This window comes from Ochotona curzoniae, unplaced genomic scaffold, assembly GCF_017591425.1.
Source record: "Ochotona curzoniae isolate NIBS_2020 unplaced genomic scaffold, NIBS_Ocur_1.0 contig_3643, whole genome shotgun sequence".
Taxonomy (NCBI): Eukaryota; Metazoa; Chordata; class Mammalia; order Lagomorpha; family Ochotonidae; genus Ochotona; species Ochotona curzoniae.
The window spans coordinates 6,283,697-6,299,431 of NW_024465933.1; the positions used below are offsets into that span (position 1 = coordinate 6,283,697).

The window sequence follows — 15,735 nt, forward strand, 5'->3', positions numbered from 1 at the left end:
GGGGGTCCAGAAAGATAGCCTAGTGGCTAAATCCTTACTTTGCATACACCAAGATCCTATATGGGCGCTGGTTCATGTCCCAGCTGCTCCACTTCCCATTCAGCTCCCTGTTTGTGGCCTGGGAAAATAGTAGAGGACAGCCCAAAGCCTTGGGACCCTGCACCCACGTGGGACACCCTGAAAAATTTCCTGGTTCCTGACTTGAGATTGGCTCAGCTCTGGCTGTTATGGCCACTTGAGGAGTGAACCAGCAGACAGAAGATCTTTCTCTCCTCTGTAAATCAGAATTTTCAATTAAAAAAAAATCTTTAAAAAATGAAAGGACTCTCTTTGTGTCTCTCTGTGTCTCTCTCTGTCTTCTAAGAGTAGTCCCTAGTGGTGCTTCTAGAGTCAGAAGGGAAGATATGGTGAAATCCCCCGTCTCCTGCCCCCGCTTGGGGATCTATCTACATGCATGCCCTGTTATCACTCTGTTTTCTTTTAAAAACAGGTGCAGTGAGTTAAGCCACCACTAAAGGGATGCTGATTCGAGTCCTGGCTGCTCCACTTGAATCCAGCTTCCTGTTGTTGTCTGGGAAGGCAGCAAAAGAGAGCACAGTGTTTACACCTCTGCCACCCCTGTGGCAGAGCGAGAAGAGGACCCTGGCTTCTGCCTGTTGCTGGCCCAGGCCTGGCCTTTGTGGCCTTATAGAGAGGGGAGTGGGCGGAAGAGCTCTGCGCCCCGCCCCTTGCAACTTTGCCTTTCAGATAAATACATTTTCTGTTTTATGAAAAAAGGAAGCTTCCTTCTAAGATTTTTGTCTCCTTTTGAAAGAAAAATATTAATTTTTATTTGAAAGACAGAGGTAGAGAGAGATCTTCCATTTGCTGGTTCACTCCCCAAATGACCTTAATGACCAGAGCTGGCCTGGTCTGAAACCAGGAGTCAGGAGCTTCTTCTGCATCTCCCACGTGGTGCAGGGAGACCTGCCTTTTCATCTGAGAACGTGGACCATCCTCTGCTGCTTTTCCAGGCTGTTAGTAGGAAGCTGGATGCAAAGTGGAGCAGCCAGGACTCAAACCAGCGTGCATATGAGATGGCAGCCCTGCAGGCAGAGGCTTCGACAGTCACACCACAGCTCCAGGCCCATGTCTTTTTTTTTTTTCCCCTCCTCCCATCCAAGATTTTTTATTTTGAAGCCAGTTTACTATCAAAAGCTCAGAAAAACAAAGATAAGTGAAGAAGGGAGAAGTGCATCGCCTGGATGTGCCCCGTTGTGGAACATTCCTTGGACGCATGCTTCTGTCTCTTGGTTATTTGAACACGTTTACATAGGCCGACGTATGGGTTGGTTCTTTCTGAACTGTTTCTTAGTTCAGAAATAACTAAGAAAATATTATAGATTCTAAGCAAAGTTTAAAGTCATTTTCATGACATTCTCATTAATTTTTTCCGTCTGCCACTTTTATTTTTCCTGTTGTGTAAAGTTAGGACTGAGTAACTGTATTGCTTCATCGGTTTCTTTGCATTTCAGTTCAAATTGCCTTGATCTTCGGTGCTGGGATATTAGACTACGTGTTCAACTTGTGCCAAGGGAAGTTTGACTTCCTGGAGCGGCTCTCCGATGCGCTGCTCCTCAGCATCATCTCTTACTTGGATCTGGAAGATCTGGCCCGTCTTGCTCAAACGTCCCGCAGGTTTGCTAAGGTAATCGAGAACCTTCCAAAGTATTAAAAACAAGCAAAAACAAGGCAGTAATTTTTTTAAAAGAGGTTTTTTTTTTTTTTTTTTTTTTTTTTTTATGGAGAGGAGAGACAGAGAAAGATCTTCCATCTGCTGGTTCACTCCGCAAATGGCTGCAATGGCTCGAACTGAGCTAATCTAAAGCCAGGAGCAAGAGCTTCTTCCAGGTCTCCCACGTGGGGGCAGGTCCCAAAGCATCAGGCCTTTCTCTTCTGCTTTCCCAGGCCACAGGCAGGAGCTGGATGGGAAGTGGAGCAGCTGGGACATGAACCTGTGCGCATATGGGATCCTGGTACTTGGAAGTGGAAGATTAGCCAATTGAGCTATCCTGTTATCCCGAGGCACCAGTTTTTTTTTTTTTTTTAAGATTTATTTTATTTTTATTACAAAGTCAGATATACAGAGAGGAGGAGAGATAGAGAGGAAGTGGAGCTGCCGGGATTAGAACCAGAGACCATATGGAATCCTGGTGCATTCAAGGCGAGGCCCTCAGCCACTAGGCCATGCCGCCAGGCCCGGCACAGGTTTTTAATTTGCATTTATCTCAGCAGTCATCTGGCGAGTCCTGGCTTTGTCTGGACATGGTGCTAGGCGCACAAGCAACAAAGACAAGAAATTATTCCTGCGCTCAAGGACCTTACATTCTGAGAAGAGAGACCCATGCAGACACTAACAGTAACAATGACCTGTGCCTGGGGGCTGGGTGCAGAGCAGTTGCCTGTGCCTGGCTTTACACAACTGCATTATTCAGTGTGCTTTCTTTTTTTCTTGAAGAACTTTTAAAAATTTATTTGAAAGGCAATTACAAAGAGAGAGAATGACACAGAGAGAGAGAGAGAGATGTCTTCTATCTGTTGGTTCACTTCCCAAACGGCCACCATGACCCCAGGACCGGAGTGGGCCAGACTGAAGCCAGGAGCTAAGGGTTTCTTCCAGCCCTCCCACATGGGACTAAGGGCCTAAGGGTTTGGATTTAGGCCATCCTCTTCTGCCTCTCCAGGCTTCATTTGCAGGGCGCTGGGTCAGAAGTAGAACAGCTGGGACTCAAACCCATGCCTAAATGGATGCCGACACTACAGGCAATGGCTTGATAGCATTAGAGTGAAGCAAATAGCTAGTTCTCACGTCTGTTAATATGGCTGGGCAGGTCTGTCCCTTGCATGCCCCGTGTTTTCTGTAGAACCTTTCCCGCTGCTTTGCAATCCCCTGTAGGTTAGGCAAAGGAACAGAAAACGCAGCCAGAGCCCTCATGGGTCCTTGGCTGTTTCCACTCTGACTGCGGAGGTATCCTGCCGCCTGCGCTTCACCCGCTCCTTGCAGGCCCATGAGCCCCGTGCTCAGCACACATGCTTTGCTGTCAATGTCTTTGTGACTTTAGCTAACATGAGTTGGAGTCTCTTGCTTTCCAACCAGGAAATCCTAACAGGGAACAGGTGTTGCACTGGGCAACTCCCATTCAAAAAGAATGTGCAGCAGTCCCCAGGGCGACGTGAACCCAAGTCTGGGTTATTAAAGAACTCAATTTTTTTTCACATGAATGCAATGAAACTTCTTCAATTAAAAAAAGAAAAATTCATTCTGTGTAATAGAATCTGTATTGCTTAATGTATTCCTTCAAATATCTGTGTATATTTAAAGATTTCTTGATTTTTTATTGTTCTTTCCCTTTCTAAAAATAAGAGCGCTAGAGAAGTGCTGTGAGCAATCACTTGGTATTTCTCGGAGCATGACAGAAGCGGGCGCTTGCTCCTGCGGCTGCAATTCAGCTGATTACTCAGACTTGAAGTGGAAGGAGGATGTTCAGGAAGGAAAATGTGAGGATTTATGTAAAGCTCGGGCCGAGAGCGTGGGGTTGCCCCTCGCAGCAGGAAGGTTTGTGGAGGTTCTGCGCCACCGCAGGTTTGCGGGCCTCCACCTCGGTTTGCGGGCTCCTGCCTCCCGTTTGCGGGCTCCTGCCTTGGTTTGCGGGCTTCCTGCCTTCCGTGGGGAGGCTGACTTCCTTCACTGCCACCCTGTCCCTCCACCACCCTGTCCCGCCTGCTGGCTTAGTGCCTTTCTGAAAATGTCTTCAAGTCAGATGGGAACACACACCTAGTCGCAAGTAAATCAATACTTTTTTTTTTTTAATTTTTCAGAAAATCCTTGTATTCTTCATACTCTTGTTATCTAATCTGTCTGCTTTAAAAGTAGGTTTCTGGGGCCCGGGGTGATAGCATAGTGGCTAAAGTCCTCACTTTGCACACACCGGGATCCCATATGGGCACCAGTTCTAATCCTGGCTGCCCTGCTTCCCATCCAGCTCCCTGCCTGTGGTCTGGGAAGGATGAAGCCTTGGGACCCTGCACCTGAATGAGAGAACCAGTAGAAGCTCCTTGCTCCTGGCTTCGGACTGACTCAGCTGCAGCCATTGCGGCCACTTGGGGAGTGAATCATCGAATGAAAGATCTTCCTCTCTGTCTCTCCTCCTCTCTGTATATCTGCCTTTCCAATAAATAAATAAATCTTTTTTTTTTTTTTAAAAAATGGTTTTCTCTGCAGTTCCTATCCGGGAAACATCCATCACAAGGATGTGACTTTTTTTATTTTAAAGATTTATTTATTTTTATTATTGGAAAGGTAGATATACAGAGAGGAGGAGAGACAGAAAGGAAGAATTTCCGTCCCATGATTCACTCCCCAAGTGACCGCAATGGCTTTGGGCTGTCCTTGACTGCTTTCCCAGGCCACAGGCAGGGAGCTGGATGGGAAGCAGGGCTGCTGGGATTAGAGTCTGTGCCCAAATGGGATCCCAGCGCATTTAAGGTGAGGACATTAGCCTCTAGGCCACTGCGTCGGGCCCAAGAAGAGGGTTTAACCAGGTAAGTTCTAAGGTTTGTGCTCAGCTTCCATAGTATGGTAGCTTCAGGCACCACCACCAGGGGGAGCTGAATCCATAATCAGCTGTACTTTGGATCAAAACAGCCAGGGCCTCAGAATGAGTAACTTGGTGTTTATTTCTGTGTTTATATTATCATTCCTTGGAGAAGAGGAGACTGCAGGTGAGGGTTGGAGATATTTCCATTTTCTAGTTCACTCCAAATGTCCAGAACCACCTAGCCAGGAGCCTGCAGCTCAGTCCAGCCATCTCACCCGGGAGGTGGGGACTCGAGTGCCCAGGCCCTCATCACCTGCTGTCTCCTAGGACATGTTTGAAGCAGGAAACAGATGTTGGGATGGAGCTGGGCTCAGGCCCAGGCACTGTGATGGGGGATGTGGGCTGGTCCAAGGCACCCCTGATCTAAAGGCCGGGTGCCTGCCCTGATTGCCTCCTGTGTCTCTGCAAGCTCCCAGCTAGCACAGAGCCCTGGGACTTAGGAGCCTTGGAAGGGGGGTATTCTTTCTTTCTTTCTTTTTTCAAGATTTATTTTTATTGGAAGGTCAGATTTACAGAGAGAAGGAGAGACAGAAAGATCTTCCATCCACTGGTTCACTCCCCAAGTATCTGCAATGGTCAGAGCTGAGCCAATCTGAAGCCAGGAGCCAGGAGCTTCTTCTGGATTTCCATGTGGGTGCAGAGTCCCAAGGCTTTGGGCTGTCCTTGACTGCTTTCCCAGGCCACAAGCAGGGAGCTGGATGGGAAGTGGGGCTACTGGAAATGAATCGACACCCATATAGGGTCCTGGTGCATGCAAGGTGAGGACTTTAGCCACTAGGCTACCATCCCAGTGCCCTAGAAGGGGGTATTTAAAAAAATATTACTGTTATTATTATTATTTGAAAGGCAGAGTTATAGAGAGAAGGAAGGACAGAAAGATTTCCTATTTTCTGTTTTACTCCCCAAATGGCCACAATGGCCAGAGCTGAGGCAATCCAAAGCCAGGAGCTTTTTCCGCGTCTCCCACGTGGTGCAGGGTCCCAAGGCATCAGGCCTTCCTTTTCTGCTTTTCCAGGCCACAGGCAGGGAGCTGGATGGGAGGTAGAACAGCCAGGACACGAACTGGTGCCCTTATGGGATGCTGGTGCTTGAAGGTGGAGGATTAGCCTGTAAGCCGTGGCACTGGCCCTTAGAAGGGGCCATTGAGAGGCTGACTTACATTATTAGAGGAAATTCCAATGATTTTCAGTGTAAGACCTGATGTTTCATAAATGAAGTTATACTGACAGAAATTCTAGCTCTTTGAAAATTCATTTAAAAAATTTATTTCTTTATTTTTAAAATCATTGGTTTTTAAAAAATATTCATTATAGAAGTGAGGGGCTGGGGATTGCAGACCCATGTGGGCCTCTAGCAGGGGTGAGAGGGTCAGGGAGGAGCGGAGGGGTGAGAGATGTGGCAGGGATGCGGGGAGTGGGCATACGCTCCTTGTTGGCCCGCCGCAGCAGTGGGTGAGTGGCGGGTTTGATGGTCACTGGGTGCTGCCTCAGGGGCCTGGGTCGGGGGCATGTCTTGCATGTCACTCGAGTGGTCCTTGCATAGAGGTGACATAAGCCAACTGTCCTCCCAGGAGCTCTCCATTGTTCCTCGGGGTAAGTCCTGAGTCTGTCTCTTCTGCCACAGAGTGTCCCCAGGTCTAGGTGCCTTCCATAGAACTTGGCCTGAAGGGCCTCTCGCTCTTCTTTCCTGCCCTGGAAGAGGCACGTGAAGTCTTCTGTTGATTTGCCTTCCTCCTGCTCCCATCTCCCCCTCCTCCAAGTTTCTTGTTTTCTTCCAACATCCTTGTTCTCCAAGACATTCCAAAGTGCATTTTTCCAGGAATGAAGTCCATGGTCACCTCCATTTGTGCTAAGGCTCAGGCTCTTTGGGGCAGTTCAGCTGATTTTGTTGGGGTTTTTCTAATATAAAGACGTTTCCTAAGAGCTTTCCGCTGCTGCTGATGTTTAGGAAACTTTGTAAGATAAGCGCAAGAATATGGACCCCCTAAGACTGGGAGATGAGGCCTCCTTTGTGGAAAGTCGGAAGGTCAAGCCGGTGTCTCAGAGGCCTTGGCTGCCGTGGCTGCAGTGTTACTGTGTAACAAAAGCTGCTGTGTGCAAACCTCCTGCCTGCTGCTTTGTATAAGGAAAGGAACTGGAGCAATTCTTTAGGGCAGTATTCTTGTCTTATAATCCGTTCTCTCCCCATCATATGAGATTCCATTTACCATAGCATGAAGTGTACTTACATGTTTAAAGATTTATTTTTATTTTATGTGAAAGCCAAAGTTCAGAGAGAGAGGGAGAGTCAGAGAGCTTCCATGCACCGGTTCATAATGGGGTCACAGCCGTCAGGGCACCCTCATTGGTTCAGGTGCTAGGTGGGGTGGTCTGGTGTTTAGATGGGGCTGCATGTGGATCCACGCTGACTGTTTCCTGTCTGGTTCTATGCTTTCCTTGTATTTCTCTGTCTATCCTAATTTTTTTTTTTTTTTGAGGAGGGGGCTCTGGAGCAACCCGGATGGTTATTGCAAGAGAGGGTGGAGATCCAAAGTTGGAACTAAGTAAGGACCAGAGAAAGCTCCTCTCCCTAGGCCTGAAGTAAGTTAGCTGTTCTGTTTCTGGAGACCGCTCAGGGCTCCTGGCTGTTGTTCTGATGACCTTGGGTCATGCAAGGAAGGATTTGGGCTTCTGTCCCGTGTGGTAGATCCAGATCGGGCTGGGTGACCTCAGAGTTCTCGGCCTCCGAAGGCACTCCAATTCCCCGTGTAGAAGTCTTTTTAAAAGATGATCAGAGTTTTCATGCCACGCAGATTTGTTGGGGTTCAGCAGCTGGCATGCTTGGAAGTCTTTGGTTGTGAGGCTGTCTTGTTCAGTGTGCTCTTGGTGGCCACAGGCAAATGTAGGTTCCAGGTCAATGTCTGCATCAGGGGATACATGATTTGGGGGCTCTGAATGCAGCTGAAGGACTCAATGCAAAAGACCAAGTGCCTCCCCCGGTCCCACATTCTCTGAGCATGAATTCATCAGTCACAAGGTTCGCTGTCCACAAGAGTATATTTTTTAAAAAAAATCTTTATTTTTATTGGACAGCAGATATACAGAGAAGAGGAGAGACAGAGAGGAAGATCTTCCATCTGATGATTCACTCCTCAAGTGGCTGCAACAGCTGGAACTGAGCCAAGCTGAGGCCAGGAGGCAGCAACCTCTTCCAGGTGTCTCCCGCACGGGTGCAGGATCCCAAGGCGTTGGGCCGTCCTCGACTGCTTTCCCAGGCCACAGGCAGGGAGCTGGATGGGAAGTATTGCAGCTGGGACATGAAGCAGTGACCACATGGGATCCTGGGCGTGCAAGGCAAGAACTTTAGCCTCTAGGCTACCATGCCGGGCTCTAAAAAATATTTTGATGCAAACAAAAAATTGAGATTCAATTATGCTCTTCCTGTTGTTCCGTGGCTTTTTGGAGTCGGTGCACGTGTGGTTTGATGGCCCTGTATCCTGCTGGATCTCTGTTGGGTCCCTGTGTGTGGAAGGTCTCTCTTGGCCTCCCCAGATGCGCATTATGGCACCTGAGTGTTCTGCTCAGTAGCTAAATGCCAGTGTGGCCTTTCTTTCTAGAGTCTTCTGAGAAATGGATAAAGGAACTGACTGTTCTATTTCTCTTTCCTGCTCATTAATGCTCCAGGGATATTTTGCCTGTTTTATCCCCAATTCTTACAGCACTATATGCTGTCATTTCTGTGTTGTCATAGCTACCTGTTTACTGAGTGACTAGTGAGTGCTGCGTGTGCATTTGTGGATAACCCAGTTCCTCCTCATTACAGCCCAGGAGTTGGGGCTAAGCTGCCTTGCCCTGAGTCTGGACAAGGACACAGGCCCAGATGAAGCACAGAGATCACGGGCAGTGCAGCCCATGACTGAGTCTCATAGTCTGATCCCACAGCGTTTTTGTTTGTTTAATTTAAATAAACTTTTCAGGGCTGGTGCAGTGGCAATGCAGGCTAATCTTCTGCCTCCCAGTGCTGGCATTCCACATGGGCAGCAGGTCATGTCCCAGCTGCTCTACTTCTGGACTGGCTCCCTGCTTATGGCCTGGGGAATGTGGTGGAGTCGGCCCAAAGCCTTGGGATTCTGCACTCTCATGGGAGATCCAGAGCAAGCTCCTGATTCCTGGCTTCTGGACTGGCTCAGTTCTGGCTGTCATGGCCTTTTGGGGATTAAACCGGTAGATAGAAGATTTCTTTTTGTTTGTCTCTACATCTATTTGTAAACCTGCCTTTCCAATAAAAAAAAATTTAATGCTCTTTTTTTACTATATAATGGAAAATTAGACATATGGAGAGGAGAAGAGACAGAGAGGAAGATCTTCCGTTCACTGATTCACTCCCAAAGCAGCCACAATGGCCAGAGCTGCGCTGATCTGAAGCCAGGAGACCGGAACCTCTTCCAGGTCTCCCACGTGGGTACAAAGTCCCAAGGCTTTGGGCTGTCCTCAACTGCTTTCCCAGGCCACAAGCAGGGAGCTGGATGGGAAGAAGTAGGTCCACCTGATTAGAACTGGTGCCCATATGGGATCCTGGTGCTTGCAAGGAAAGGACTGTAGCCACTAGGCTATTGCACTGGGCCCAAACACAAACTTTAAAATTTTTTAAATTTCTTACTTATTTGAGAGCAGAGCAATAGAACAAAAAGTGAGGGTGAGAGAGTCAGATTCCATCTGTTCACTCCCCAAATGCCTCCACAGCGCACGTTGGGCTAAGCTGAATCCAGGAGCCAGGAGCTACAAGTAGGTCTCCAGGCAGACAGCAGAGACTCAGGCACCTGGACCATGATCTGCTGCTTCCCTGGTGCCTTAGCAGAGAACTGGATCAGAAGTGGAGCCACCGGGTGCGTAGACAGGGGATGCTGGTGTCCCAGGGAGTGTCTGACTGCTAAGCCAAACACTCACTCTCACCCCGTCAATTCACTGAGTGAGCTCAGAAACAAGGGCCATGGTGGCAACAATGACGGTTTTGCTGGGACTCAACAACATGAACCTCCTGTTAGAAAAAGCAGTGTGGCCACTGTCAACAGGAAAGAGCAATCCCAAGGCCTTAGCTAGGTGCCGTGCTCCAGGCACCCATCGGGACCACAGTGCCATGCTCCGGGCACCCATCGGGACCGCGGTGCCATGCTCCGGGCACCCATCAGGAACGCAGTGCCATGCTCTGGGCACCCATTGGGAACGTGGTGCCAGTCAGTTATGGAGCTCGCTCTTGTGGAAGAGGAAGCAAGCTCTAGTGCCCATATTCAGCACCCAGCGTGGACACGGCTGTGCCCTCCTTGCCGCTCAACCCTATGTGAATTGATTACGTGCTTTTTTTGTCATGATGTCCCATTCAAAACTACTTCCACTCTTGAAAACATTTTTAATTTGGCACCAGCATTGTGGCACAGCAGGCTAAGCCACCACCTGCCATGCCAGTATCCTGTGTGAGCACTGATTCATGTCCTGCTGCTCCCTTTCTGATCCAGCTCCCTGCTAGTGTGCCTGGGAAAGCAGTGGAAGATGACCTTGAACCCATCTCACTCTTGTGGAAGATCAAAATAGAGTTCCAGTCCCCTGGCTTGAGCCTAGGCTAGCCCTGGTTTTTGTTGGCATTTTAGAGTGAACCAGCAGATGAAGGATCTTTCTGTCTCTCCATCTCTCTATAACTCTGACTCTCAAGCAAATAAGTCTTGTTTTTGAAGGGTGCATTGGGATTGGGTAGATGTGATACCTGGAGGCTAGCATGGCCAACGGACTGGCAAGGATGAGGTGGCGGCGAGGTCGGCCGTGTGCAGGTTTGCCCTTCGTGCGGGTGAGCCACTGTGTGTGCAGTGTCTTGTGTGTTTGGTGTGCTGCTGCTGTGACTTGGAAGTGAAGTGTGGGGAGAAGGGTGTGTGTGGTGAGACGCTTCAGAAACTCAGACTGCGGAGGCTGTTGCCCGCGCTTTGCTGATCGTCCACCTGCACTCCTAGGCCGGACCAAGCCTGCCTCTGTGCAGCAGGGGTTGGAAAGGTGAAAGCTCCACACTCCCGCTCTCTGCACCTGATGCCTCAGAGGGAACCTTCCGGGTGGACATCCCTGCAGGGCCGTGGAAGGAAGGAATGGCCCAGGGGACGCAGCGCCCAGGCACATCAAGACCACCTCTGACCATAAGCACAGAAGGGAAGGTCTCAGGCTGTGGCCGCATATCAGAGCATCTAGCACCTTGATGCCTTGTTATTTGTTAATTTATGTATTTGAAAGGCAGAGGGAGAGACCTTCTATTCGTTGGTTTATTTCCCAAATGTCTGCAACTGTCAGGAGCGTAGAACTCCTTCCAGGTCTCCCACGTGGACAGCAAAAAGCCAAGTACTTGAGTCATTGTCTGTTGCCTTCCCAGGCACCTTAGTAGGGAGCTAGATCAGAAGTGGAGCAGCTAGGATTCAAACCAGCACTCTGAGGTGGGATGCAGGCACCCAAATAGGGCTTAACCCACTGCACCACTTCACTTGCCTCTATAATGTTTTAAATTGAGAGGAATGGAGAGAGAGAGAGAGAAAGAGAGAGGCAAAGACAGAGATCTTCCATCTGCTGGTTCACTCCCCAAATGGCCAAAATCAGGAGTTTTCCCTGGTCTCCCACTTGGGTGCAAGGAAAGCTTGGCCCGTCCTCCACTGTTCTTCACAGGAGCATTCGCAGGGATCTACATAGGAAGTGGAGCAGCCAGGACTTGAACCAGCACTCATATGGGGTACTGGCACCACAGGCAGCAGTGAATCCACTGTGCTGCAATGCCAGCCTCCAGTGTTACGTTCTGAGAGGTTCAGGTTGGAAGCCTGAACTTCTCTTTAATAGAGCACGTTTAGATTTCATTTTGCAGAATCTGAGATATTTTCCCATGCATTTCTACTTCTCCCAGTTAAGCGGTAGAGTTCTCTATTAAGGAAGAATTTTAAATTTCATTGTGTCAGTCATAAGACCAGCTGTCTCTACTATTCCCAAGTAGGTGACCTGCATGATTCATTGCCAGCAATACTCTTACTTTCCCCCGTTATTGATCTGTCACAGCCTCATGAGCTTCTTGCCTCTTGGTGTTCTTGTAAGGGAACTCAGTTCCAGGGCAACTTTGAGTTCCCATAAAGGGAGCCGGGGAGGCAGGGCCGCAAGCAGAAAGGAGTTGAGGCCAGCGTGCGACGGCACCGTGGATTGCTGGTTAGCCTTCCTCGACTGGGGTTTTTCATGTTACAGCTAAGGATTGGGAGCTCTGCCAGGGAGAGTCAAGTTTGACAGGATCCTTCCTCCACCAATGCAAAGGAAGAACGCGGCCTTGAAGCGCCCATCATGGACAGCCTTGCGAAGGCTGCTGGGAGTGCACTTCTGTATTACCGAGGGTGGTTACTGTGTGTCGCCAAATAGCCTTGTGGGCCTCTGCTCGGGAGTACTTAGACACTGACAGCACTCACCAGCCACAGCTAGCTCATGTTTCAAATGAGCCTGGGACTTGTTCCATTGGCCAAATAGACGTGCCCTCAGTAACAATGTTTTGGCCAATGATGGTTATATCTCTGTTGCTATATCTTTATTTTATTTAGGTTTTTTTTTTTTATTGGAAAGTCAGATATACAGAGAGGAGGAGAGACAGAGAGGAAGATCTTTCGTCCCATTGATTCACTCCACAAACAGTCACAACAGCTAGAGCTAAGCCAATTCGAAGCCAAGAGCCTGGAGCTTCTTCCAGGTCTTCCACACGGGTGCAGGGTCCCAAGGATTTGGGCCATCCTCGACTGCTTTCCCAGGCCACAAGCAGGGCCACAAGCAGGATGGGAAGCGGGACTGCTGGTGTTAGAACTGGCACCCTTATGGGATCCTGGCACCTGCAAGGTGAGGACTTTAGCCACTAGGTTACCACACCAGGCCCTTAATTGCTATCTTTATCAACTCTATCTCTGTAGTACAACTTGATGGTCCTGTGGAACTTTATCACTCAGGGACCCTGTAGCCATCTTGGTTTGGGCAGGCATATGCTGCAGTCTTCACACTGCAGTGGAGCCATCCCCTTCTGCATTGTCTCACAGTCCATCCTCGTCATTAATGGGTGCTTCCCTGTGTGTGTTCTGCAGACGGGTGTGCACCGGCCTCCTTTCCTGGGGGAGAGAGCCGTGTGTGGCACAGCAGCCTGCACACGTGGTGTTTATCATACAGCGTCTCCCAGCAGGACTCTGTTGGGGGTGAGTCGGTGACCTGTCCTCAGCCCCACCTCTGGCTTTTCCTCTCTGCAGCTGTGCGCGTCTGACCAGCTGTGGGAGCGGATGGTCAAGTCAGCCTGCGGCACCATCACCCCCGACATGAAGTCACTGGCGGACAAAGTGGGCTGGAGGCAGATGTTCTTCGCCAACAAGTTCCAGTTCCTGCGGCAGCTGCATAAGCAGAAACAAAGGCAGAGCACCCAGGGAGAGAAGCAGGTGTAGGGGCATCCAAGCGCTGCCAGGATGGCCGTGCTGCTGTTCTTCAGGATGCAAATGTCTTCCCGTCTCCTCTTTTCAAGAACTGGGAGAGTCTGCTGAGTCCCAGAGCCATTTGAAATGCACAGAAGACTTGTATAAATGCAGCAGAACCTGCCCATGCCTGGCCCGAAGCATCATTCCTGCTCTACTAGGCCAAAATCATGGCCCCAGTGCAAGGGCAGCCAGACAGGAAGCCCCACATGTTACACCTTCCCTAAGAGTCTTCTGCTGGATATAACCAATACATGAGTATTTGCAGGTTTCTTTCTTTTCATATCCATTTTATCCCAGCATGTTAACAGGTAAGTTTGGCCTTTGGGTTTCTTTTCCTGGCGTCATGTCAGCTGAGTACAGCGATAGACTGGGGTGTCCGAGCATCCCCACAGGGTGAGATGTGAGCAGCAGGGACCTGGAATGCATTCTGTGTGGGTTACAATGAGTGGCCTTTACTACTAAATGCCACAAAGTCTGTGCTCAGGGCCCGGGACGTTGTAGGAGCTTCGCAGGGTTTATGGATAATGCATGTTATGAAAAAGCAATGAGTGGATTTAAAAAAAATGTTTTTCTGCTAGAATATACATTTTATTTGGATAGTCAGAGACATAGGGATGGGTTGATAAGCAAGACGTTCACGCCTGCCAGCTCACTTCTCAAATGTCCCCAACAGCCCAGAACTCAACCCAGGTCTCCCACGCGGTGGGCAGGGGTGCAACTGCTTGAGCCGTCTCTGCTGCCTCCAAGGTCGTCATTGGCAGGAGGCTGAAATCAGAAGTGGAATCTGTGTATCTATATCTATATACTTAAGATTATTTCATTTATTCAAACGGCAGAGTGCCAGAGAGGGAAGGCAGAGAGATACATCTTCCATCTGCTCGTTCACTCTCCAAGTAGCTACAATAGCTGGGGCTGGGCCAGGTCAGGGCCAGGAGCCTGCAAGTCCATCTAGGTCTCAGGGACCCAAAGCACTCGGGCCATCTCCCGCTGCTTTCCCGGGAGTATTAGCAGGGAGCTGGACTGGAAGCAGAGAAGCTAGCGCTCCAGTATGGGTTGCGAGTGTCACAGGCAGCAGCTTGCCCCACTGAGCCTCAATGCTTGCACCTACACTTTTCATTCCGTGAGCTTTTGGAATTACCTTGTGTTTGGGTTCAGGTCACTGGGCTCCATTGGCTGTGTGCCAGCCTCTGAGCTGGCATTTGGTGCTGCTAGAAAAATGAATGGCAGGTCCCACCCCAGGCCTGACCATGTGTAACAACCCATCAGCATTTCCTCCAAGGGGTGCTGCTTCCCCCGAGGGCTGTGGGCGGTGACCACAGAACCCACACTCTGGTCATCCTTCTGTCCATGTGGTGAGGAGTCACAGCTCTTAGGGAGGGTGCTCCTTCCTGGGAAGGGTGTGTGTGTGTGTTAAGATTCATATATTTATTTGAAAGGCAGGATTAGAGAGTGAGAAAGAATCTTTCATTCTCTGACTCACTCCCTAAATAGCTACAAAGGCCGGGGGTGAGCCAGTCCGAGGCCAGGAGCCAGGAGCCTCTGTTGGTCTCCCGCGTGGGTACAGGGGCCAAGCACTTGGGCCATCTCCTGCTGCTTTTAATAAGCAGCTGGATTGGAATCAGAGTAGCCAGAACTCAGCGGACACCCATACAGGATGCCGGTGCTGCAGGCTGTGGCTGAGCCAGCTGTGCCACAGGGCCATCCCCACTGTAAAGGGTCATGTGAACACTGCTTCCTCCCGGCCCTCCCGTGATGATCAACTACTCCCAGAAAATGAACTCAAAGCAGCAAACAACCTAGCAGCCCCTTTTAGGGAGCAAAGCAGAACAGAATCCTGCCTTTGCATCACCTTATTGATCTTTGAACATCTTCTTTCTGGGAGGTAGAGATCTTCCTTCCTCCCCAGGGAAAAGTGACACAGCTCTGGTGCCAGAGAAACCTCGGGCCCATCAGGCCCCTGTCCCTTCAGACCCAGTCCTTTCCCACGCCCTCGAGCCACCAGCGTCATGGCTCAGCAATAGGTGTTTGTGGGTGTACTTTAAACCTGGGGAGATATCAAACCAGATTTTCACACTCATCCACACACCCTTAAAATTCACACACTTTGTCCCCCGTGTCCACTGAAAGCCCCAACCAAGCCTTGTCTGCCTCTCTGCACAGTGACATCCAGGAACCACAGCGCTGTCTGCTTCCTGGCAGGTGAGAAGTCTCCAGTTGCATCCCAGCACAGTCCATGCATGGAGCAAAGGAACATGGAGAGAGCCAGGCCCTGGCTTGCCCCACGGACATGCGAAAATACTGTGTGAGGATACTTCCAGAAGTTTGTGGGAAAAGGAATTGAAACGCAGGTTTTGTTTGGTGCGGATAAACTGCAGTGGGGGGTGGACAGGGGCATTGGCGTAGGCCGTGGTTGCTGTTGGGGAGGCCCACAGCCCACGTCAGAGTGCCTGAGCTTCCCGGCACCTCTTACTGCATCCCGGAGACCTGCTAATACACACGGAAGACGGCGGTGGGGCTCGGCTAGCTCAGTGGCCTTCTGCTGCTGCTTTTCTGTTTGTTTGTTTGCTTGTTTTTATTTATTTATTTTTAAGATATATTTATTTTTTAAATTGGGAA

General features: G+C 49.7%; 1 protein-coding gene across 1 annotated transcript in view; it reads left to right on the forward strand.

Annotated features, from left to right (window-relative positions):
• The window catches only part of FBXO36 (F-box protein 36), a 72,592-nt gene extending 59,503 nt beyond the window's left edge, over positions 1–13,089 (forward strand). Inside the window, exons 3-4 of the mRNA XM_040982778.1 lie at positions 1,515–1,687; positions 12,901–13,089. Of these exons, the coding sequence (XP_040838712.1) occupies positions 1,515–1,687; positions 12,901–13,089 (362 nt within the window). The remainder of the gene's footprint in view (positions 1–1,514; positions 1,688–12,900) is intronic.
• Positions 13,090–15,735: the final 2,646 nt, after the last annotated feature.